This window comes from Macrotis lagotis, chromosome 1 (genome assembly GCF_037893015.1).
Source record: "Macrotis lagotis isolate mMagLag1 chromosome 1, bilby.v1.9.chrom.fasta, whole genome shotgun sequence".
In the NCBI taxonomy this organism is placed as follows: Eukaryota; Metazoa; Chordata; class Mammalia; order Peramelemorphia; family Peramelidae; genus Macrotis; species Macrotis lagotis.
In genome coordinates, this window is record NC_133658.1 from 171,223,305 (window position 1) to 171,249,271 (window position 25,967).

Sequence of the window (25,967 nt, forward strand, 5' to 3'; positions counted from 1 at the left end):
AGAAGAATCAGATCCAAAAGGAAGAAAATATTAGAGATAACAAAATTATAATACATAAGCCAACTGTTTAAAAAATTGAAGATAATAAATAAGCTTTGGTCTTCATTTAAATTCCACAGTTCCCTCTCTGGATATGGATGGCATTCTCTATCCCAAATCCCCTAAGACTGTCCCTGTTATTGCACTGAGGGAATGAAGAAGTCCATCTTTGTTGATCCTCACCCATGTTGTTATTAGTGTGTATAATGTTCTTTTGATTCTCATCTCGCTCAACATAAATTCATACAAGTCTTCCCAGGCTTTTCTGAAATCCTGGCCCTCATGATTTCTTATAGAACCATTGTGTTCCATCACATATGTATACCACAATTTGTTCAGCCATTCCTCAATTGATGGGCATCCCCTCAATTTCCAGTTCTTTGCCACTTCAAAAAGAGCTGCTATGAATATTTTTGTACATGTGAAACCCATCATTTTATTGGTATACGGAGATGGGGCCCAATTCCCTACAAAGCCCTTGGGTTGAGGGATTGGAGGCACCAAACTCCAGGACCTCCACAGGACTGCCTTGTTTTAGCTTTCTGGACAGCCTCTTCATTTTGTAATTATCTTCCCTTAATAAAACTGGCTTGCCTTACTGTCTTGTGAACTCCATGTTTCCTTGTCCTGGGCTTGTTATTCTGAACTGTCCTAAGCCTATATTAAACAGACATACAGACTGTGACTTCCCTTGAGTGTCCAGCATGTTGGCCAAGTTTGGCCTGCTTCACCCTGAAATATAGTTGTTTGACAGTTTAGCAATATTTTTTTTGAAAACTTAATTAAGCACATAAATACTGATTGGTCAGGGTCTTACTTCACTATTCTTGATAGTTATAAAGTAGAAGACTTGAATCTATGAATAATTAAATTCCAAAGATAAATTTTTTGTTGATATTGTTTTTACATCACCTGAAAGTCTTAGCATATACCTTCTGACACCTCCCAGAGAACTAGCCTTTATAAAAATATTATTTAAGAAAGAAAAAATTTTGCAAAACTAACCAGCACATCAGAAAAATATGATGTAATAAGCACTGTTACCACACCCATGATTCCTCTGCAGAGAGGCAATGGGGCAAAGTCTTTTTATAACTCTTCTTTGGGACCAAGCTTAGTCTTTAATTTTGTAGCATTCACTTCTAACAATTATATTTAAAGTATCTGTTGGAAAACATAGACACCCCAGGCCCTGGGATGAAGTGAGTTTTGTTGTAGTGGTCATTTTTATGAACTTGAACATTGTGTATATTTGTGCTGACTTGGATCTTTTTGATTAATGCACTTCCACAAATGTTCATCCCTCTTAATGAGGAAGGAAATGTTATTAGAAATATGCCTAAGCTAGAGTTAGTTGTGACAAATAAGAAGATCCTTGACCTCTTTAGTCTTATATTCATTTGCAGGAAGTTACTATCAAGTTTGAAATCTGGTGACCATATGACAGTAGTGGAGCCATGCCCAAGCTGGCAAATAGCTAGGAGGAGTAAATCAGAGTCCATCCTTAAATAAAGAAATCCAAAGGAGACACATCCAGGCAGGAATATTATTCTCATATTGAAGTTGATTGTTGAAACTTCTGTTAAAAAATAGTGTAGTGAAGCAAATATTGATTAATGAAGTTTGCTTATGTTTAAAGAAGATAACTTTTTGTGAGGGGTAGCTAAACTTGACAAAAATTCAGAGTTCTTTAACTGAAAAACTTGTTTCTTAGCTTCCAGATCTTCTCAAAGAACTACTTAGTAAATGCATCTCACTTCTTTTGTTTTCTTGTTTTCATATCCTAATATATTTTTTGTTTTACTAATCCACAAAATTGGAAAGCAGACTAGAAAAGGAGAGAGGGGAGAGTATATAGAGCATGTCTGAATTGGAAAAGAGACCTCAGATCCTAGACTTCAGTCCATGCTATTTCCTCTACAGCTTATTCAACAAATAACACCCTTGATAATGCTGAGATGTTCACTATTTGCTGAGGCAGCCCATTCCAAAACTTTAATCGTTAGGAAGTTTGTCCTTCTTTTAAGCCAAAATTTGCCTCTGCAATTTCCGCCCATTGTTCCTAGTTCTGCCCTCTGGGGCTGGATGGAACTGGCATGATCCCTCTTCTACAGGATAGCCTTTCAAATACTTGGACAAATAATACAGAACTTTCTTCAACCTCTGATGCCCCACTATAAAGGAGAATTCCCTGTTCCTTTAATCAGTAGTTGTTTGGATGGTTTCTAGGCTTCATTATTCTGCTTGCTCTTTTATTCAATAACCTTTTTGATTTTTTTATGGCACCCACAACTGAATACAGTATTCCAGCTGCAGCTTTAAGCAGTTAAATGTGAATGGCAGAAGTGAATTGATAGTTCTCTGCATTCTTAGAATCTTTTATTAATTGCACCTTTATTCATACCTATTTTAAGAATCAAAATAAAGAATGAGTACCTGAAGACTTTAGGTTCCAATTTCCTAAATTATTTCAACCTTTTAAGATTAAGAAGGATTTTGAAATATTGGAAATCCTCTTACTGTGTTTTCCCATTTGTTATTTATATAAGTTTGTATATGTGTACCACATAAGCAGTTACATGAAATTTTTGGCATTTACAACTAATCTATCACATTAAAATGCTGCTTAATTTAGTCTCTTAATGCCATTTGTATAATAAATTTAATGGTTAGAGAGAGCAGTTTTTGCATTTTGTTGGTCTGTCATATCCAACTCATCTCTATTTGGGGTTTTCTTGTCTAAGATTTTGGAGTAGTTTATCATTTCCTTCCCCAGCTTATTTTATAGATGAGAAAACTGAGGCAAACAACCTGACTTGCCCAGGCTTATAAAGCTAATATATGTCTGAGGCCAGGTTTGAACTCAGCAAGATGAGTTGTCTTGACTTCAGGCTTGGAACTGTAGATACTTCATCACTATCTTTGCTTTGGGAATTACTAAATGGCCAAATACGCCTTTCATCTCTTTAAGGTGCTCTCATGAAGCTTCTTTTACTCAACAAGCTCCTTTTAACTATATGTTATATTCTAAGTACTATGTTAGTTGCTGAAGATAAAAAGATAAAAATGAAGTGGTGCCTACTTTCATGCCACTTACCTCCCATGGGGTTAGAAAAAATGAATTCTAAATTCTGAATATAGGCAAGGTAATTTCCAGGGGGAGGACACTAACAACAAGTGAATCTGGAAGGGGCTTCCTAAAAATGGCACTTGAAGAGATACTTGAAGGAAGCTAGACATTCCCCAGGTAGAGAGGAGTATGTTTTAGGGAAACAGTTGGAAGTTGGGATGTCATGGACAAAGAACAGCAGGGATGTCAGTTGGAATGTGTTGTCCAGCAGGTAAGAACTCTCAGTAAGCCTGGAAAGGCAGCCTGGAGCCAGACTAGAAAAGACTCTAAAAGCCATATTAAAGTGCTTATATTTTATTATATAGGCAATTGGGAGCCACTGGAGCTGGAACTTTCTGGAAGTAACTTGGTTGGTTCTTTGCTTTTAGGAAAATTGATTGTAAAATATTGAAGGATGACTTGGAGAGGGAATCATTGTGAGGGTGGGAGAGAGAGCTCTGTGAGTGGAGAACGACAGGTTTCAGATGTAGAGGGAGAAGAAACAAGACTTAGCTACTATTTGAATTCAGGAGGTGAGGAGTCAAGGGAGACAGGGAACCTGAGTAACTGGAAGAATGGTGGTACCTTTGACAGCAAATTTAGGAAAGGAGAGATAGTTTAAGGGGAGGGAGAATGAGCTCAGTTTTAAATATGGGGTTTGTAATAAATACATCCAGTTGGAGGTATTTTGTAATCTGTTGTTGATCTTGCTTTGGAGTTTGAGGGGAAGCTGATCATCTATCTAGCTACCTATGCAGTCATCTGTAAAGAGATGATAGCTGAACCTCCTGGGAGTTTATGAGATCCATTGAGAGACTTTAGAGAGAAGATAAGAGTTTGGGAGAGAGCTCTGGGGTACAAAGACAAGATGATGATTCAGCAAAGGACTGAGGAGAAACCATAAGAAAAATGACTGAGAAAAGGCCCTCAAATTTGGTAATCTATCATTGGTTACTATGAAGATTCTTTTGGGGTGAGAGAATGAAGACAATGAGTATAAACACTTTTCCCAGAAATTTCCCTTTGAAGGGTAAAAGAGATATTAGGACTGTAGCTTACGGGGATGATTATGGAGTGAAGAGAAAAAATCATTAGATAAGGGAGAGTTTGAAGATGAGAGAGAGAATGTGGGAATGATAGAATCCAGGGCAGAGTGAGAGAGAGTTCACCTTTGTGAGAAAAGCCATTTCTTTCTCACTTCCTGAAGAGACTGGAATAAAGAGAAGGGTGGATAGATTGGGAGTGGGCTGGAGATATGGAATACTTTTAGAGTGGAATGTCCTTCTTTCTTTTTAAGACTGAGTCTAGGAATTTACTCCACCCTTGTCTTTGTCTGCCCTATAATTTAGTTACCAGAACTGGTTTGTGCTTTCCAGATGTTGCTTGATTCCATTTATTTCCTTTCTGATCTCTTAGCAGGATATTTTTGAGGTGGTGGACACAGCCAGGACATACTCTGTGAAAGATCCCGGGTTTAGTCTCTGGTTTATTTCAACCTTGAAATCCACCCTTTAAAAAAAAATTTAACTTTATTTTTTGGTGCTTTCACATTCTGTGATTCTCAGATCTCTCTCCTCATGCCTTCTAGGGGTCCCCATTGATTTCTTTATCAAGAAGTCCCTGAGTATTTTACTTCAAAACTTGCCTTTCTAGCCCCCTTTATGTTTTCTCATCTGTTTCTTATTGTCCTAATCAGAATGCCACCTAGAGTTCTTGCTCCCTATAACTACAGTTCTCTAAAATTTCCCCAAAGTGTACACATTCCTATCTTTCCATTCTCTTTTTTTAAAAAAAGAGATTTCTTTTCTAAGTATATGCTTAATGGTTTGTATTCCATAACTAGTCTTAGCTCTTTTTTTGTATATCACTTTTTCATTGGTTTCTAATACTTTAACAAGACTAAATTGATTTAGTCCAAAAGATAAGTATCACAAAATATTTAAAGTAGTTAACCTCTAGAGTAGACCTTGCTGAGATTTTAGCATTTGGGTTTTCAGTTTAAAAAATAATATAGGGAGCAGCTAGGTGGTGCAGAGGATATGCATACATATATGCATACACAGTGTACAATGTTTGTTGACCTCTTGTCTTTGCAAATGGGTAAGGGATATCTTCTCATTTATCTCCTCATTTGCTATGATACTGCCATTGTGGAAAGCTTATCTCATTCTAGTTATACTTGTTTTTTTACTTTTGCAGTGTAACACTTGATTTGTATATGTGTGTTTATCATTTCTATAGTTGTAATCATCTTGTGAATATTTCTTTGACTTTGCTTACAAGATTATCATGTAAATTTTTTTCTTCACCCTTTCTCCCCACTCCAACATGATTAGGCACAAATAAACACGTGTGTCTGTATGTAATATACTTCTATTTATCATTTATTTCTCTGGATGTAGATAGCATCTTTGTTACAGTCATTATTTTTTTCCTATAACATGGTACAAAAAAAAGTTTATTGTACATGAAATTACAAATGTACCATGCACAACTTGCTATTCCTTTCAAATATATAGCAAAATGATCATATAAATTTTCTCAGGTGTTCTGCTGATTGATCTCTGCCTCAAGTCTCTCCCCACTCCAATCCATTTTCCATTCAGCTGTCAGATTGCTCTTAAAGTGTTAGTCTCTCCATTTAACCCTCATTCCTTCCCCTCCTGGGCCTCCAGCATCAAATGTAAAAATACTTTTGGTTTTCAAAGCCCTTTATAAACTTTTATAACAGTTCCCTTCCTTGCACATAGGTCTGTAACCCTGGCTTCTCCATCTCCATAGCATTTTCACTGTCTAAAACTCTATTTTCATCTTTGCCTTCCAGTTTCCCCTGCTTCCTTGAAGTCTCAGCTAAAGACCCACCGTTAGTAAGAGACCTTTCCTATTTTTCCTTAATGTTAAAGCTTTCTGCACTGAGACTGCACTCAATTGATCCCAAATGGAGCTTATTTTTACATTATTATTTGTACTTTAGTTTCCCCTGTTATTAGACTGTGAGCTTCTTGAAAGTAGGGACTGGACTTTTTTTGCCTTTCTTTGTATCTCCAGAGGTTAGCATAGTGTAGGACCTGCCACGTAATAAGGGCTTAATAAATGATTATTGACTGAATGTAAGTTTTTCTAGCATTAGGGAACTATGAGAAGGAAATATGTAAAATTTTGAATAGATTTCTCCTAATTTTAAGCTTCATTTGCCATTTTACTGAAATACTTTTCTAAGATAATGATTTTTCCTTATGAAATGAAAGAAGTGTAGTTTGGATGTCTTCAGTGTCATGTAGTTTAAACTTCCAACAAATATAGATGAGGAGAGTGAAGTTCAGAATACTGAAGGAGTAAAGATAGCTAAATCTAGTTTAGAACTCAGGATCTTAAACTCCATAGGGTTATATTTATTTGGAGTTTAGCTTTTAGTGATTCCTTTATGTCATTGTCATTGTGTATGATGTTCTACTAATTTTGTTTTTCCAATAATTTTTCTTCTCATTTTTATGAATTCCTTACATTCATATGTCAGAATTTGTTCAGCCATTTTCCAGTCAATGGATACCCACTTTGTTCTCACTTCTTTGCTATTAGGAATATTTTGGTATGTCCTGGACTTTGCATTTGTTGTTTTTTAACTTCCATGGAATTTACTCAGGCGTGATCAAGAGAACAAACAGTGTAATGACTTCTCTTATTTTAGTTTTTCCAGCAGTAGATAAGTTTGCTTGTCTTCCTACAGTTCAGCAAACATGGTATTTTTTTTAAAAAATATGCCTCAAATAGAGAATGACAATAGAAATGCAAATTAAAAGAAGAACAATTTTGCTATTCTCCAGTAAGAAGTGGTTAAATGTTATAAATAGTGCTCAGTTAACAGCAGTGTGAAAGAATCCCCTAATCACTAAAAAGAGAACTGAAAGTCATGGTAGCCAGTTTCACCCCACATCCAGCAAATTAGCAAATTAAAAAGATGACTTATTGTGGTGATATTAATTATTGTAATCATTATGGAAAGAAATTTGGGATTATGTCAATAAAGTGACCCTTTGACCCATAGATTACACTGCTAGGCATACACTTCAAAGAAGGTGTTAATAAAAAGACAGCTCCATATGCACCAATATATCTATGACAATATTTTTTTGTGAAGAAACTAGAAACCAAGTAGATGACTGTCAATATCAAGCACAATGTGACAATAACAAATAAATGGAAATTTAACCATAAAATACGCAAGACCATTGTAAAATTATAAAGAATAAACTTGGCTCCAAAGAAAATTTAAGATTTTCCTTAAGACTTAAGGGAAGGTGGGGCGGCTAGGTGGTGCAGTGGATAGAGCACTGGCCCTGGAGTCAGTAGTACCTGAGTTCAAAATCTGGCCTCAGACACTTAATGATTGCCTAGCTGTGTGTGACTTTGGGGCAAGCCACTTAACCCCATTGCCTTACAAAAAAACAAATAAACAAAGCAAAAACCTAAAAAAAAAAGACTTACGGGAGGTGAAGTAGCCCTCTTCTTCCTATGACCCTTTGCAGAGATCAAGATCAATAGATACAGGAACCCTGTACAGTGTCAGGTTTTTAAAATAGTTTTTCTGAATTTTTTCTTTTAAAATTTTTAATGTTATTTGTTTTAAAAGATGACACAGGGACAGAGAGGGATACACTGGGAAATCTAGTTATTATGCAAACACCACTGATATATTGTAGTCACTCCTTTCATCTTCTTAAGTGTTTTCTCCATTGGATTGTGAGCTCCTCAGGATTATTTTTGGCCTCCTTTTTTTTTCTTTTGTACCTACAAAGTAGATATTTAATAAATGTTTATTGAATGAATGAAAAAAACTTAATTAAAACTATTTTTTTCTCTCATACCCTTTAAAGTGAAGCTGTTAGATGACAGAAATTAAAGATTAAGTCTTTATGTTTTCCAGTTGAGATCTGTGTCTGTGGACTTGAATGTTGATCCTTCACTCCAGATTGACATCCCTGATGCCCTCAGTGAAAGAGACAAGGTCAAGTTTACTGTGCATACAAAGGTAATTTTATTTATAGAAAGAAGGGGGAGGTGGTAAGGGACTGTAAAGCTAGTTTATCTCATTTTTTACTCTGATGTTAGATATGAAATAATCCATGAATTGGTAAGGGAAAGATGACATGATACTGATCATAAATAGCCAATGACTTATATCTCAACCCTTTTTTTTTCTTTTATAGACCACCCTGTCCGTTTTTCAGAGTCCAGAATTTTCTGTTACAAGACAACATGAAGACTTTGTATGGCTACATGATACACTTACTGAAACTGAAGAATATGCTGGACTCATTGTAAGAGTTTAGGTTTTAAAGAGGAAAATTGTTCTGCTAAGATGCTTCCTTTTTCAATAATTGCTTTCTTTGCTTGAAATAATCTTTCCTCATCTTTAATATAGCTAAAATTTGTTTTAGTATCTTTCAGCACTTAATAACAAAATGATTATTTTTCTATTTAAATGAGATATTCCTAATAACCTTTCAAATGATTGTGGTTTTGCAAAATCCCATCAATGTTATAAATTTAGCATTATTTTCTCCTTTGGTCTTTGATTCTGCTTAATGTAGAATTGGCTTCAATCAGTTTAGTAATAAACAAATCTGAAATTTGTTTCATTTTGACCTTTCTTTAGCATGGGCTCGATGGAATAAGATTTGTGCAGATCAACCCATCTCCAAATGTTCATCCTTAGTATTACAATAGGACAGGTCAGGTGATCTTTAATATTTATTTTAGCACTCTGCTCAAGTAAGGATTTAGAACCATGTCATGTTCTCCATTCTACTTTTCCTGTTCTTTGTTTTTTGCTTCCATGAATTGAGACTTGGGATTTAAAGGAATACAATTTGACCTGCCAAGTAGTCAATAAAAGTAGATTTCTCAGCCTAAGTGGTGAATCCTAGTTGGCAGCGGAACCTGTGAATAGGGGTGTCCACTTGGCCAAAGCTTAAAGCAATTGAAATCAAAGTAAAACATACCCGTGAAGTCCTATTGTTTGAAGACTTAAACTCATTTCTAGGTTTTTTTTAGATCATTTCTAGTTTTAATAATGACTCAATGATGACTGACTGCAGTTTTGGAAATATTGAACCCTGGGATTTTATATGCTTATTTAAGCTAGAATTAAAGCAGCTTAAAAACTGTTGTACCATGGGTCCCATCTTCCTTTTTTTGTCAGTGATAATCTTCAAGCAGCCTCTAATATTCAGATGAGTAAATTAAAGAAAGACATATTTCCTTTTAAATACTTGTCTAGACAGACATTTCTCCCTTCACAACACTTTGTCCTGCGGCCAGCCCTTCCACCTCCCCAATTGTTGCATGTAAAGATTGGTGGTACTTAGGGGCGGCTAGGTGGCGCAGTGGATAGAGCACTGGCCCTGGAGTCAGGAGTACCTGAGTTCATATTGGGCCTCAGACACTTAATAATTACCTAGATGTGTGGCCTTGGGCAAGCCACTTAACCCCATTGCCTTGCAAAAAAAAAAAAGACTACTGGGGGAAAGTAGAGTGAGATTTGCCCTGGCTTATTTGGTCTGCCATCTGTCCTCTGGGGGAGATACTACAGTTGTTTTTTTCCCCTAAATATTGCCCTTTGTTCTAGAGCTGACTGACGTTGTAATGGGACAATTCAATACAGAAAGGAAAATTGAATTGAATCTTTAAATATGACCTTGAAGTAACATTTCTTAGAAATCTTCTTTAATGTTGTACTTAAGAGTTACTATATTGTGTTGAATGCAGATACCACCTGCTCCTACTAAGCCTGACTTTGATGGCCCTAGAGAGAAGATGCAGAAACTGGGGGAAGGGGAAGGCTCCATGACAAAAGAAGAATTTGCAAAGATGAAGCAAGAACTAGAAGCGTAAGTGTGGTGTTTTGGATGGTACTTTCTGATTTATTGACTCCCTTTAGAGAAGATAGAAAGAACCTTGGAATAGGTACAGAGAATATAATTTAGTGACTGTTGGCTATTGGGAATGGTTTTTATTGTTACCTGCTTCCTGAGAAAACCTTAGAAAAGTTACTGATGTAGATGACTTTTACAGACCATATCATCTAGTTCTTTCACTTCATAGAGGAGGAAACAGGGTCAGAATGTGTAAGTGAGCTGGGATATAAAATCTAGCCTGACCAGTAGACGACCTTTGATCTCATAATATAAAGACGTGCTTTCTTTGTTCTGTCCTTGTTATTGGGAACTGGTTGCATAGAAGAGCTTTTGCTCTGTTAGGTAGTGTAATTATCCTATAACTATTTCTTCCATATTTTACAAAACCTACTTAAAGTCCAAAGTCAAAATATGGGATGTGGGAGGGACAAAGGCCAAGGACAGAATTTTAGGGAACACTTTGGTGTTCTTTCTTTTTGTTTTTTCCTCCTGTATTTAACAGTTTACTATCTCTTCCAGACTTTTTCATAGGCTTCATTATAATATTCTGCTTTTCTCATTATCTTTTTTTATTTGGTCTTTCTTTGGCTTCTCTCTTTTTCTCCTTATCCCCCATAAAGATATTGCCTCAGTCTTCATTTCTCTACCCTGTCTGATCTGCTTTCTTAGTTTCACAAATACACTTCCAGCTACCTATTGAATCATACTTCTATGTCTTCTGCCACGCATTCACCATGTCAGCACTGATTGCCATTCACCAGGTTTCCTCTTCATAACTTTTCTATTTCTGTTAATGTTCATATACTATTTCTGTCATATTTAAAACCTTATCATCTTTTCTGTTTCTTCTTTCACCTCCACATTGTTGCTCAGTCCTCTTTATCAAAATTTTAGTGTCTCTTAAATTTGTTTTCCCTTCTGTTATCCCTCTTACTATGCTCCTGAGTTACTGCGACACTATTATCAAGAGTCCTGTTTTTAGACTTTTGTGTTTAAGCTATCTTGCTAACCAATGTAAGAACATTTTTCTTAATGCACAGTTCTGATCATGGTTTCCCATTGCTTGCTAGATAAAAGTCCAGACTCCATAAGCTTAGCAATTAAGAGTTCCAGAGTCTGGTTTTAACCTATCTGTTTAGTCTTCTCTCACTACACCCATTCTTAGACCATATATTCCAGTGCAGTTAGACTATTTATTGTTCTACAATCATCTCATTCTGATTTGGGACCTTTTCTTCTGCTGTTCCCTAAACATGGGATGTCCTACTTTGGTACTGTTACCTGTTAAATTGCTAAATATTTTCTCATGACATTTTCCCTGATCGTATCTTCACCCAGTTGGAAGTTATCTTTCTCTTTGAACCTTCATAGCATTTTTTGATGCCATTAATCATTCAGATTTTATATTTGCATACATACCTTATTTCCCTGAGTTATCTCCCCATAGGCAAGAACCATGGCTTATTTGTCTTTGAGTATCTCTGTCAAAATGATGCTTTATACATTACAATCATTCATTAGGTGATGATAGAATGAATTAAATTCCTTAAGCCCTGTGGTGTATAAATTTTATTTGTAAGTGTTTTGGAGATAGACTAGTTATTTCACATTTTCTTTGCCATGATAGAAATACATTTGATAGTAAATTTTTAAAAATTAGCACCATATTTGCTCCAATTTTAAACTTCTTCCAAATCCTCTCTTCCCTATAACACATACATCTTAGGTGGTACAATGTATGTATGTATGTGTCCAATGATTGGTAAATTTTTATTGCCCAGAAAATGTTCTTTGAGGTTGTGGGATAGTGAAAAAGCTAATAGATGCAAGGACTTAGAGGGACAATCCACTGAAATCTCTCCTTATTTCTGATTTTGTGCTTGTGTTAATTGCATGGCTATGCAGAACAATATAGCTGATAGAGATTTGACTTGTCACTGGGACTAAAACATTATGGTAATAGGTTAGTGTGATTCTTGTTAAGCATACCTGAACAATGAGAGATAACCATGATTATACTTATTGGTTTGATTTTTAAAATTTGGTTGTTTCTGCTAATGCTGGTATGTTCTTTACCAATCTGCTGCTTAGCTAGGTGAGGACAGCAACATAATCAAATGCCATTTGTCACACTACTAATTCCTGGGTCCAATTTTGATAGGCTAATAGTTAATCAAAACTGGGAATCATTAGGGTAATCAAAGAATTCAGCATAGGTCTCAATACTGTACATTTATTTCAGGGAATATCTAGCTGTCTTTAAGAAGACTGTATCATCCCATGAAGTTTTTCTTCAGCGACTTTCTTCTCATCCTGTCCTCAGCAAAGATCGCAACTTTCATGTTTTCCTGGAATATGATCAGGATGTAAGGCACTTACATCTCTTTTATAGGGTCTGTTAAGATTATACCACGTGCCCCATAGTCAGAAACTGGAGACAAAGTGTTAGCAAGAAAAACTTTCAGATGGAACCATTGTAGAAAGCATTTTGCTAACTCATTATCTTTCCTTATCAGGAAATGTCATTTTTCTTTTTCCTTCCAAAGTGCTCACTCCTGCATTTTGTACCCCCCCCCCCCCATATGGGCAGAAGCCCTAAGGTCAAAAAGTAGTCACAAGAGTAACCATTCATCGTTGGCCTCCAGCCATTCTGCTTCTTGAGGTTTTTGTGACCAGGATTACAGAGATTTATCATATTTGAATTTCTTGTCCCTTGTTAGACTCCCCAAATATTACTAAATTAAATGTTTTTTTTCTTTTCTGAATAAAGGTTGTATATTAAAAATATAATCAATTATATGAATTTTTCTTCCATAGTTTTTGTAGGTGATTTAAGGAAAGCTTTTGAATTTATGTGAATAAATCTTTGTAGTTGATCAGGCAGTGTTAAAGAATTGAATTTTCAAGAAATAGGGAGACCTTATATTCTAAAGTATCTTCTAAAAGTAACCACACTGGGGAAAATATTGTAAATGTTTAGAGCAATTCATGAATCTTAGTTTATAACATGAAGTGAGCACTCCATGAACCATCTTTTTGAAACTTTTTCCACTCCTTTTTATCTCTTCCTCCTGTCCTCAATTCCAGTTAAGTGTTAGGAGGAAAAACACCAAGGAGATGTTTGGTGGCTTCTTTAAAAGTGTGGTGAAAAGTGCTGATGAAGTCCTTTTTTCTGGAGTGAAGGTAAATGGCTTTTAACTTTTTTCTTGAAATGTGATTCTGTTTTCTGGGTATTGGAAGTTCTATCTTCTACAGGAAGAGAAAATCAATACTATACTACAACACATCAATGATAAAAATATTTTTTCCATTTCTTAAATTGGCATACCAGTCTTATCAATAAGAATAGACTGAACAGTTAACCACTTTTGAAGGATGTCACCACAAGAAAACTGAGCTCAAGGAATGTCTCAACAAATTTTGCTCCTGTGAATTGACCATAGTATTACACTCCATTGTTTTTATAAACTAGAAAAATCTAAACAGAAATTGAAAATTGAATATTGAATCCTAGTTTCTTCTGTTTGGGGCATTTGTTATATTTGAGCTTCTTAAACTTATCCTGTGACTTCAGTTTGTGTATTTTTTTTGTTTAAATAAACTTAATCATTATCAATTACACAGAACATAGTTTCTTTTCATACCTTCAAGATAACAGAAGGAATCCCTTGTTTTTTTTTTTATTGCTGGACTTTCTTTACTGGTGGTCAAGTAATGCATGCTCTTTGATTAGAGCTGCTTTCCCGTGGTGATGCACAGATTGAGCTGTTTCTGCTTGGTCATGCAAGTCTTCATACCTCAGCTGATATTACTGCAGAAGGCTTAAAATGCAGAGAGAGAACAGGAAGGAAGATGTTTCCATTTGAGCATTCCTTTAGTGAACATCTTGAACTCAGTCTTCCTGTGTTGCAACAAGCTTCCTAGGCTCCAGAGATGCCATCAAAGCATAAGAGCCCCTTTATTAGCCTTGTACTTTAACAGGAAATGAAATCTCTACTGTTTTCAACAAATATTCTCATTTTCAGCTCCTATCTCTCCACTGTTATCCTTTAAATAATTTCTTCCAATGCAAATATAAAAATTCTTATGTTTTCATATTCTTCCTTTCCTGCTACCACCCCACTTTATCTTAGAAATGTTTCTTAAAAAATTAAAAAATATTGCCAAATTGGTTTGATGAGTTCCCTCGATGTGCAAGAGGCAAGGGATGCCCCCCCCCAAAAAAAAAAAAGGTTTTTGAATCCCAAGGTTTGCTTCCAAGGGCCTCCTTTAATAGGATTTTAGTTACTACTTGTTAGTATGAATGTTCCTTTTTTGGGAATAACTGAAAGAATTATAGAGTTGGTTTAAACTCAGCCAAGTCTTTCACAGTTGCTTCTTTTTTCTCTTGTTTTTATTGATAGTCAAGTCTTAGCATTTTCCTCTATTTTCATTTTCTCCTAGTAATATTGTTAAAACATGCCTTATAAAATAGAAAAGCTATTTTAAAGTCTGATCGCTAATTGGAATGTCTGAACTCAGGAACTGTCAGAGTGAACTTTGGATTCTAAAGATGTTTTCTACAGAAATATCTAAACTAGTCCAGATTTTCTCTCTTGGTTTGGTCAACTTAATACTTTTTTCTTTTTAAATCTTTTTTCCCCCCCTTTATAGGAAGTAGATGACTTCTTTGACCAAGAGAAGAATTTCCTCATCAACTATTACAATAGGATCAAGGATTCATGTGCAAAAGCCGACAGAATGACCAGATCTCATAAAAGTACATACCATAGAACTGCTGAGTTAATTTAAAAAAAAAGACAAAAGAAAAATTGCTAATGTTTTCAGCTCTGTTCTGATAGAACTGAAAGTTCTATCCTTGTTTCTGCAGATGTTGCAGATGACTATATCCACACTTCAGCCTGCTTGAATAGCCTAGCTTTAGAAGAGCCAACTGTCATTAAAAAGTAAGCAGTGTTGGGCAGTAAGGGGTGGGGTTTACAAGGGTGCACAGAAAGTTCAGGTGGATCCTCAACTCAAATGATAAATTTGGGTACTTAATTGGTTTCTATATTTTCTGTAAAAAGTAACTATGGACACTAAATTGACCTCCTTGTTTTCTACTAACAATCTCCTTATCGACCATGATTCTTTCCTTGAAAAGGAATCTTTTGGTTTATATGATCATTAGAAATAGCCTGCGAAATCCTATTACCCTATCCATATTTGTGAGTGAGCATGCTTGCTGAGCCTGATATTTCATGTCCTAAATGTTAATGATTTAGCTTCTCCTTAGCATTTTATACTCATCAAAGCATGTTGATATCCAGGCATTTTTGAGTCTTATAGCCCAAAAGGAAGATGAATCACATGGTATCTCTTTTCAGTTCAACAAGCATTTATTTATTTATTTGCGAAATTTTATAATTTTGGCCCAGGCTTAACCCTCCTAGTTAAGAACCTTAACTGTATTGATGATGCATTTTGGATCTGTTGAGTCTGTAGTCTGACCTAGAGGAATCATTAGATTAAAAGTCAAGTTGATGGTTGTTAAGGAGACATGCAAAATCAATTCTTTTACTGTAAAAAGAAAACATTTTTGATTAATTTATCAATAGTGGTAAGTGGCTTCTGGATTAAAAGTTCTAAAATGTAGATGAAATTTCATGAGAAATAGCGTTGCTTTTAAATTTCTCCTAATGGTTGTTTATTTGTAAAATGCTAGGTTTGGATTTGAAAATAAACTAAGGACCCTTATAATTCATTTGCTGCCCTGTAACTTTGTGCCAATGTTTTGGTTTTGCTAAAGATTTTTAAAAAATGAGACTAATTATTGAATTCCTCTGCCTCTGATGATTTTGCTTCCATATATGTTTATATATGAACTTATTTCTGTCAGAATTCATGAATGGAATATTGAGTAGGTCTTACAAAAGGAGCAAAGTGGAGCTTTTCAAAATGTTTGATCTGGCATAGTATTTTGTCCTGATTATTGATATAAATCATTTGAAACTGAATGCCTGACCCAGGTTTGTGGTCATGAGATTTTGAGTTCAGAAAAAAACATGATGTATACACGTTTGGCTATGTTAAAATATTATGACTGGAGACTGATATTTATTTTTTTCTTTAAATATATTTGTATTGATGTCTTTTGTTTTTATATTGTCTGCATTTCCCACTGTATACTTCTCTTATCCCCTTACAGAGAACCATATATTATATTAGAGAGAAGAAAAAGTTCTGTAAAACTAACCAATAGATCAGAAAAGTTTGATGTTTATGTCTTCCAGTGGAAAAGTCCATTAATGAACGTTTTGATTACTTTATGACTATCCAAATTGCTTTCTAGAATGTTTGGACTTTTAAGATGATAATTTTGAAGTGTTAGAAACTTATTTTTTATTTTGTTCATCAATTTTGTTTTTGAAAGATGGGAGGGAACCATTCTGTTTGTGTAGGGATGAGTAAGGCAGAAATTCTCAATGATTTATAGTAGACCAAATTTAAATTAAAATAACACTTTTATTGCTTGCTGAATGCAGAGGACAGTTATGCTCTTATGGTAGTTAATAGTCATTTATCAAATGGTAAAAAAGGTTTACTTCAGGCTTCATGAATGAGCAAATATTTTTAGAAATCAGTGTAATTCTCTGTTTATGAATTTTCTTTCCCAGATATTTATTGAAAGTTGCTGAGCTATTTGAAAAACTAAGGGTAAGTGTTTGTTAAGTGTTAAGGGGATGTTAATCCATCCATTCCCCCAGCCCCTCAGAAAAATCCATGGATTTCTCATTGGGCAAATAGTAATTGACTATTGTTTTTGTTCCTTTTTACAGAAAGTGGAGGGTCGAGTATCATCAGATGAAGATTTAAAATTGACAGAACTCCTTAGATATTATATGCTCAACATAGAAGCTGCTAAGGCAAGGATCGAAATCTTAATAATTCTGAACTAAGATTGGTTCAGGTTCATCTAGATAAAAAGAGCTTACATTATATTGGAGAGAAACCCCTTGAACCTTGTATATATAGAACAAAGTCAGTTTGGAGTTGGGGAGGAGCAATAGCCCTTGGTATTGAGAGAAGGAAAGACTTCATCTAGTTAATACTTGAGCTCATTCTTAAAGGAAGTAACAGATTTTGGATAGTGGTGGTCTACGGGAGTGCATGGGCAGAGGCACAGAAAGAGAAGGGAGTGTGGTGTTCTGTGTCTAGAATGGTAAAAAAGGCTGACTGTAAGGGAAGAAAATTAGTTTGGATTACTGAAGAAGGATCTCTGAAGCAAAGCCACAGAAACTGTCAAGGAAAGATCATCCAGGGAGACTCCAAAGAAGAATAGGAGAACAATCATTATTGAGACTGTCAAGAACATGTTTTTGCTGTCCTTATTTGAATTGTCTCCCTGGGGCTTATATCTAAACATAACAGAAAACCTGAGGCTTTTTCAGAGTCTGAATGGTCACCATTTCTGGTGATTCACATGAGTCTATGCCCTAAAAGACAAAGGAAATAAGATCTTGGTGAGGGATGGACTCTGCCTAATAAAGGTGCTGGTAAAAATGTTCTTATTTGGTGTCTTGAACATCTCAACAAAAGGGCTTTCAGTTAAAGATGAGTTAGGGAGAAAATAGCATGCATGGGTGTATTCACCAGACTAGCTGTCCTCTGGTTAGAATGAAAGAAGCATAGCATCTCTGTATTCACAATAGACGGAACTCCCCTAAGGCTAGAGGGCCAATGCAAGGAGGCAAATTGAACCTAATAGGCATCTAGAGATAAGATCTATTGCCCAGAATACATCCAGTTCTGACTGGATGTGCCTATTGTCAAAAACCAAAACAAAAAAACAGTATAGGTAAACTGGAGCAAGGATTTCAAGGAAATCAAAGGGGAGAAAGCCTGATAGAAACCATTTGATTAAAGATTAATGAAGGGAGAAACAGGATTTTTGCTAGTAAATATTCAGACCTTCTAGACCATAAGAGGAAACTGAGCAGTCTGGGAAAACATGCCTGGCACAAAGATATAATGTAGTAGTGATGAGAGACTTGTAATTATCCATACCTTTGCTGGAGTTCTCTCCCTTTCTCTGTCAAACCAGAGCAATTATTACTTCCTTGCCTTAATGATGAATAATTTCATTCTTCAGAAGTTGGAATGATCAACTAAGAACCTGATTTTTTTTTTTTTTTTTACTAACAAAGAGGAACTAATTGATTGTTTAACTAGTAACCTGCTTTGGTGGAGGAGTACTTGTGTTAGAGGTCAGAAAATAAGGGGAAATAAGAGATTATATGGATTAAAATTTTGGTCAACTCTCAAGAATGAAATTTTGAAGACACAGGGAAACAATACTAAGGAAAAATAAGAATTGTCTAAAAAGACTGGGTACATGGAGAACCCATTAAGTTTTTTGAAGAGATATGTACAGAACATGAAAGAACATACCAAGATGAATCCCAAATGTTTGACATAATATAACTAAAGCACAGAGAGAACTGAGACTAATAAAAACTGTTGACAGCAGGAAGGGAAAGGCAGGTTAGCTATGTTCAGGAGGGAGGGAATCAAAGGGATAGAACTAGCTAGGGAAAATAAAAAGGTGGTTGACGACAAAAAGTGAACCTGTTTACTTTTTTTTTTTTTACAATTTCTTTGTTGAAGAAAATGACCTTTAAATGGGAAAAGAGGAAAAAGCTTTACTAGTGGGTAGTTGATAACCAATAAAAGTAAGGAGATAATAGGAAAACACCAAGCTGCCCTTGATGATTAAAGGTAGTTGTCGACTGAGCTATATTCAATTGGAACTAATGCTTGATTGAACCACATTTTCAGATTCTGAAGGAATTGAGAAAATTGCTGAACCATTGTTATATATAAAAGATCATGAAACTGAATCACTGATAGGAAAAAGCAAATTAAAATTACCCTGAGGCTTCACCTCTCAAATTGACTATTCTCACATTTTGTCATCTTTACCCTGGTCTGAGGGACCAGGAAGTGGTCCTAACATTCTGAATACAATACCAGTTTGGTGTTGTAAGAAAAGTGACTAAGCTCTATATATTCTTTGACCCAGAAATCTCATGACTGAATATATAGTGAAATAAAAAACTGGAACAAAGGTCAAGTCTTTCGTTGGGATTTTTAGAATGAGAAACTGTGTGCTCATTGATTGTCAGTTGACTAAAACAGTGGCTTATGAATAATAGAGTATTGTTGTGTATATATGAAGAATTCAGAGAAATACTGGAAGATTTATTTGAACCAGTGCAGAACTAAAAACTATCCTTAAGTGCTACTACTAAAATCTAAATAAACCACTCCATAAAAGCAAATCAAATTGGAAAAGGCCCTAGAGAACAGATAATGGGACCCCTCCCCCCTTCTTCTGTAAGAGAAGTGAGGGGACGAACTAGGATGAGATGAATATTTTTATGAATGTTTACTTTTCTGAATATTTTTACTTCACCATTTTTCTCTGTTGCAATGAAGAGTTCAGTCTGGAAGGACAAGAGAGCATTAAAACACTTTTGATCTGTCAGCTTGATTTGTCCTAAATTTTTGCCAGGAACTGAAGATAGTAAATCCTCTAGTAAGGGACATGGTAATCACAAAGAGCTCATATGACCTTATCAAGAACATGGTGACAGACTAAATTTTTTTTTTAATCGAATAAGTAAATGTCATTCTTTGGGCATGGATGAAGAAATTGGGACTAGATAGTAGTCTAGTTAGGTGAATTTCAGTGGTTGAAGGACTTCAGATGTTAATGGTTTGGTGTCAGTTTGTAGGAGACATTAGGTGGCTCAGCTCAAGGATCTCTGCTTGTTTTTAATATTCTAATTAGGAAGGGAAGGAAACTAAATGTATCCATGAAGTGCCATGTGCTTTATAAAATATCTCACAAGTTGATGTTTGGCTTTGAGAAAGAAAGAGCTGAGAAGTTCGTTCATACTGGACCTCTTTGGGCTGGAAGATAGACCTTGACACTGAGAAGGTAGAGCATCTCCAGGGAGGGCCAGCCAGGATAATGAGGGACCCAGAGTCTGTTATATGTAAGGATAGGTGAAGGGACTGGGGATGCTTGGACTGGAAAGGGGAGCACTTGGGAATCACATTTAGAAAGCTGTCATGTGGAAGAAGGACCAGGCTTATTCAGTTTGACCATAGAGTGCAGAAGGAGAAGCAGTGTGCTATTGGGAAAATTTCCTTAGGATTATAGTTATTGGGGTGGTTAGGTGGCTCAGTGGATAGAGCACCAGCCCTGGAGTCAGGAGTACCTGAGTTCAAATCTGGTCTCAGACACTTAATAAATACCTAGCTGTGTGACTTTGGGCAAGCCCCTTAACCCCATTGCCTTGCCAAAAAAACTAAAAAAGAAAAAAGGATCATAGTTATCCAAAAGCAGAGGCTGAATGACCACTTTGGCAGCATGGACGTCCTGTGTTGAGGATTCTGGTTAGATGTGGCTTGGACTAGATGACTGCTACAACTTGATTAAAATTCTCTTAAGTTGCAGCATTTTTTTATGATTTCTCCTTGATAGTTATCTTTGAGACCTTTTACCTCCAGGAGATAGTAACTTCTAAGACTTAATAACTTTTGTTTCCATCTGTCTGCATGTTCTCTTATCTTCCTTCCCTGTAATTGTTTTCTGATAAGTAGTAGCTTTTTGTTTCCTGGTTTTGACCTTTGACAAGACACGGGACTTCTGTTTCTTCATCTGTAAAATGAGAAGGTTGGACTAGTTGATCCCTCAGGTGCCACCTGGTTTTAACATTATATAGTACTGGTTAATCTTTAAATCAGAAATATGAAGGGATGACTTCTTTTAGGGATTTATTAGCATTGTGACTTAACTGATGGATGACTATATTTCAGTTCAGTGAACACCTTAAGCACCTGACACATGAAAGGTGGGAGGTGGCGTGTGGCAGTGGAAAGCTGACCTTGGAGTCAGGAAGGTTTGGTTTGATCCACCAAGGCAAGTCAAGCTTCTCAGCCCCTGGAGAGCCTAGGTACAGTCTAACTTCTCATCCTTGTTGATGAAAGGAGTTTCCATATCTGGAGTTCTCCATGAGGTGACTAGCCTGCCTGTCCACATGGGCTTTAAGCTCCTTCCATATTGAACCCTCCTTTCTGACAGGAAAACAGCAAAGCAAAAATATTCACAACACCTGACAACACATGCAGTATCCCATTTTTGTTATCCCTCCTTTCTTTCATTTTTATTACCTGTTCTCTGGGGTCTTCACTCATTTTTTTAATTATTCATAGTTGGTGTGCATAAAGTATTTGAGAGGAAAAGAGAACTGACACCTAGGGGCAGTTAGGAAAAGCGTGATGTAAGTTGTTTTAGATGTCTTAGTTGTGCTTTGGAATAAGGGAGGGTTTCTGGCAGGCAGCAGTGAAGTGGAGGCCTACAAATGGGAGAGAGTAGTTGTAAGTGGAGGTGGAGACTCTGGAGGAGGAGTGACCATATCGGCTTAACAAAACAGATGGTGTGTACAGGAAGGCTGATGAGCAACATGGAAAGAGAGGTAGAAGCAAGAAGCAGAACTTTAAAATTCAGACTGAGAAGTTTCTATTTTATCTAAGAGATATTTTGTTTAGAGGAGAAATTTGGTCAGATTTTTGGTGTCTAGGATAGATTGGAGAGGTGAAGAAATCAGTTCAAAGGCTGTTACAATATTGTCGTAGTCTAGGACCTCTTTAAGAGAGTGTGTATGTATGTTTATGGGTATGTATGTGTATGTGTGCACAAACAAAATCAGCCTCAGATGAGGGGAGTAGCAGGGAGACAAGGCTGGCTCTGAGGTGAACCTGGGTAGCTGGAGGGACGATGGTGACATAGACAGGAAGAGAGAAATTGGGAGGTTGGATGGATGAATGGCTTTGTGGGAGGAAGTAAAATGAATTCCATTTTGGATGAGTTGAATCTAAGATAGCGATATGTCATGCAGGTGAAGTTTGTTAGCAGGTATTTGCTAATGAAGGATTTACATTCTTGTCATTACTAACAAAATAAAGAGACCAGTTCTAAAAGGTTTAGATTATATCTTGTATATTTTTTAAAAATGCCTACAATTAAGCTATTTTACTTCTGAAATAAGTTAAATTTTAATTTTATGTCATTATGACTAGAGTAGTTCTAGATTCTTAAAATCAATGTCATATTTTAATTGTTTACATTACTATATTACATGTCTTCTTTCCAGGATCTCTTGTATAGACGTACAAAAGCCCTCATTGACTATGAAAACTCAAACAAAGCTCTGGACAAAGCTCGGTTAAAAAGCAAAGATGTCAAGTTAGCTGAGACACACCAGCAAGAATGCTGTCAAAAATTTGAACAGCTTTCTGAATCTGCAAAAGAAGGTAGGATGAGGCTTATCTATTAACAGGTCTCCATAATTTAACTCAGCAGGGCCCTCTTAGTAGAGCATGTAATACAAATCCCAAATAGTTTATTCCAGAATGGATTAGTCTATGCCAGGGTTGTCGCAAAACTTGGAAGGTACAAGTGTACATTTAATGCTAAATATGATTACAGGTGTTGTGGTAGGTGTGGGAAGGAAAGATTACAGAGTTAGATGCTTATCTAAAGTTTTCTTACTGTGTTTCATTAGATCCATTAAAGCTGAATTTTACCAGAAATTCTAAGTCAGCTTATGTTGGGGATACACTCATAAGTATCCCGATGTTAAAGGTTAGATGAAATGTATAAATCTAACCAATTGGCTTTTTATGTTTAGCAATCTGGCAGAACGAACTTCTATACCAAATCTTAATCTTCCATCTTCTTTAATGACATTTTTGTACAACAGAAATTATCAATCAGTTACATGAATGATTGACCAATATTATACAAAATTTATCTTCACTCCTCACCTGTTGGTAGACACTGGGTAGTTGTGTTTTTGTAATGCTTTCTCTGGAATTCATTTTTCTTCATCCTATTTAAATTTCTTTTTTTTTAAATCATGTTAACTGAAATTTGTACAGTTTATAAACTATTATACCAATGTAGGTGTTTCCAGTTTATTCTTTCCAATTGATGGAATTGTCTGCCATCTCCAGACTTTCCATCTTATCTATAAATATGGACTTTGCTTTTCATTAGCATTTAGGCAGTAAAGATGCTGAAAGATATTAGACTCATGATTTATAAAGCATATTGGTATGTTTTCTTCATCAGTGAGCTAGCTTTGCATCTTATTTTCTAGTTGCAGTTTCTGATTGCCTTGAGAGTGAGTATAAAATTCTAATTATAAATATAATTATAAAATTTAAAAATCCTAGCATTTTTATGGTATGTAAAGACAAAATGCAAATTTTTTGGTTTTTTCAAGTTGAACATTTGTCTCTCCTGTAGAACTGATGAGTTTTAAACGGAAAAGAGTGGCAGCATTTAGGAAAAACCTAATTGAAATGTCTGAACTGGAAATAAAGCATGCAAAAGTAAGTTAATGTCTTCATGTTGAATCATTATGTAGTGCCAATTTTTGTTTCATGAGTTAGGAAGAAGATTGCTCTTTCTTCACCACTAAAACTTTGTTCCCCGTGTCTCAGCAGAAGTGCAATTGTATCTCAGATACTGTTAATTGGATTCACTAGAATTTATCTTTGGGTAAAAGAACATTGTGGGAGCTAAGCTGAGTGAGAGTCTTCTGGGAGGGAGCATAGGGTTTTCAGTAGGAGTCCAAGCTGCCCCATTCCCATTTTCAAAAGGAGATTGGATAGAACAAAGGAGCTTGGCCTAATGATGTTAGATTGAATTTGAATTCCTTTTTAACATGGAATGTTATTTTTAACATGTATAGAAGAATTTGTCATTATCCTTCATTATATGGTCATTTGCAAGTTATGCCCAAGCAGTCAATGAAAATAATACTGTGAAAAGTAATGAGGTATCGTGACACTAACTTATATTCTGGTGAATTTGGACACCACAATTCTCATACTTATTAAACAAGACAAAGGCTTAATTAAGGACCATCTGTTTGGTTTTTATAGAGAAAACCAATACAAACTGTTGTCCTTAACGCCTGAAAAATAGTGTTGCTTTTTTGAGAGCAACTATGGATGTAGCTATTACTCATGCCAAAAATAAGACTATCCTGTCATATATTTACAAACAGCCTTCTAAGGTCACTGCTTCAAACACTGAAAGGTAGAATCCTGGAATACTGGATAGTTGATTTCAGGGACCCATGCACTGCTTTCAAGTATGACTATTGACAAGTTCGCTGCTGTGTTATCTATGGAAATGTGGAGAGAAAATTATAAACTACTAGGAAATGCAGGACACTATTTCAGGATCTGAAGAGAAGCAACATAAATTAGAAAGGAATTAGATATCTGAAATTTGGCATATCATTAGAATAAGGAATTCATACTCAGCTTTGTACCTGACTCTGAATTTATCTAATGGAAAAGTCAGTCCAAGTGATTTTTAATTATCTTCTGGAGCATAAACATTTTAAGATAGGTGACCAAATGATTTATTAGACTGCCTCACAGCTATTTCTCCCCTTCCTTCTAGAATAATGTCTCCCTCTTGCAAAGCTGCATTGACCTTTTCAAGAACAACTAAGTTGCCTTTACTCTGAATGAACCTGAATGAACTGAAGATGAATGTGAAAACCAGCATCAATTGCACTCAATTTCATTAGCCATGGAAGATTTATTTTTACTTTTGACTAAAACTTTAGGTCTAAAAATTTATATGAATAAATATTTTGCTTTCTGAAAAATGACTAATACATAACCATGTTTAATTTTTTAGAATTTTCCTTTGAGTTAAATTGCATTTATATTATTTGGATATAGCTAACTTTACTGTCAAATACATTTAATACCTCAAAATATTTGAGTACAAGTTGTAGAGTCCTTTAAATGTAAATTCCTTTAAATGGTAAGGAAAATATGTCTTCCAATATGTCTATTGGAAGAAAAGCATTAGAAGGAGTTTGATACAAGAGGGTCCCATTATAATTTGTGCTCCCATCCAGTTAAAAATTAAAAATTAGAATTAGAAGCCAATTATGTATAACATAACATTCTTGAGCTCAAGAATTGAATGACAGGTGACCAAACATTCCACTCTTTAATCAGATTTCCCCCCCCATTCTTCCCATAGTCTTTTAATAACCTCAAGTATTTATATTATATTGGGAGATCAAGGCTATTTCATTAGATTTATTTTTGTAAGTAATCTTGTACAGGTTTTGTAGTTGGAATATAAAGACACTTGGGTAAGAGATATTTCTCCTATTTTTAGAGTGTCACCAGTATAGGAGGGGAGAAGAATATACCTCAAGGGTATGGAAACAGTACATTGGCCTAGTATAGTATAATTGGCCATATTGATTTTTTTTTAATTACTCCTACTGCCTGGTATGGGGGGGGAAGCATAAAAATCCAATTAAGACAGGGCTTGTATGTATGTATCTTTTTTCTTCCCTTTTTTGTCTATTTTGTTTTTTTTTACACAAACTGGTTTATTGCATAATGTATAATAAAATAAAAAATGCTTTCTGGAATTTTTTATTTTTTAATTTGTATTCTAAAACTGTATTCAAGTCTTTGAATTCCTTCATGATTTGAAACTCGGTGATTGTTAGGGATCAAAAAGTTTGACCTTTTCTGATTGGGGTAGGGAACTGACAGCTGCATGTTCATTGAGAAAGTTTTGTGTGCACTGCTCTTAATTCAATGACAAAAGCTAAACTAAAAATTTAACTTTTTGAAAGCTCCCTCCAGTACTTAGCTTTCTGGATCATTATTTTTGGCATTGAATGCCACAGTGACTTAATATGGGTCTCCATAAAGCACATATTCCCAATTGCCATTTCCCAAAGGACTTAATTTGGAGTGGAATGAATGAATTGGGAAGGGAGTGTTTAAGCTATTTT

General features: G+C 35.5%; 1 protein-coding gene across 2 annotated transcripts in view; it reads left to right on the top strand.

Annotated features, from left to right (window-relative positions):
• SNX5 (sorting nexin 5) overlaps positions 1-25,595 on the top strand; it is a 45,329-nt gene extending 19,734 nt beyond the window's left edge. Inside the window, exons 2-14 of one of the 2 annotated variants that reach the window (XM_074209384.1) lie at positions 8,073-8,177; positions 8,356-8,466; positions 9,917-10,038; positions 12,308-12,431; positions 13,153-13,248; positions 14,719-14,824; positions 14,936-15,011; positions 16,722-16,761; positions 16,884-16,970; positions 22,269-22,428; positions 23,277-23,300; positions 23,426-23,511; positions 24,596-25,595. In XM_074209384.1, the coding sequence (XP_074065485.1) occupies positions 8,073-8,177; positions 8,356-8,466; positions 9,917-10,038; positions 12,308-12,431; positions 13,153-13,248; positions 14,719-14,824; positions 14,936-15,011; positions 16,722-16,761; positions 16,884-16,970; positions 22,269-22,428; positions 23,277-23,300; positions 23,426-23,511; positions 24,596-24,646 (1,188 nt within the window). In that variant the 3' untranslated portion in view covers positions 24,647-25,595. The remainder of the gene's footprint in view (positions 1-8,072; positions 8,178-8,355; positions 8,467-9,916; positions 10,039-12,307; positions 12,432-13,152; positions 13,249-14,718; positions 14,825-14,935; positions 15,012-16,721; positions 16,762-16,883; positions 16,971-22,268; positions 22,429-23,276; positions 23,301-23,425; positions 23,512-24,595) is intronic. The other variant, XM_074209385.1, reaches the window with a different exon arrangement.
• Positions 25,596-25,967: the final 372 nt, after the last annotated feature.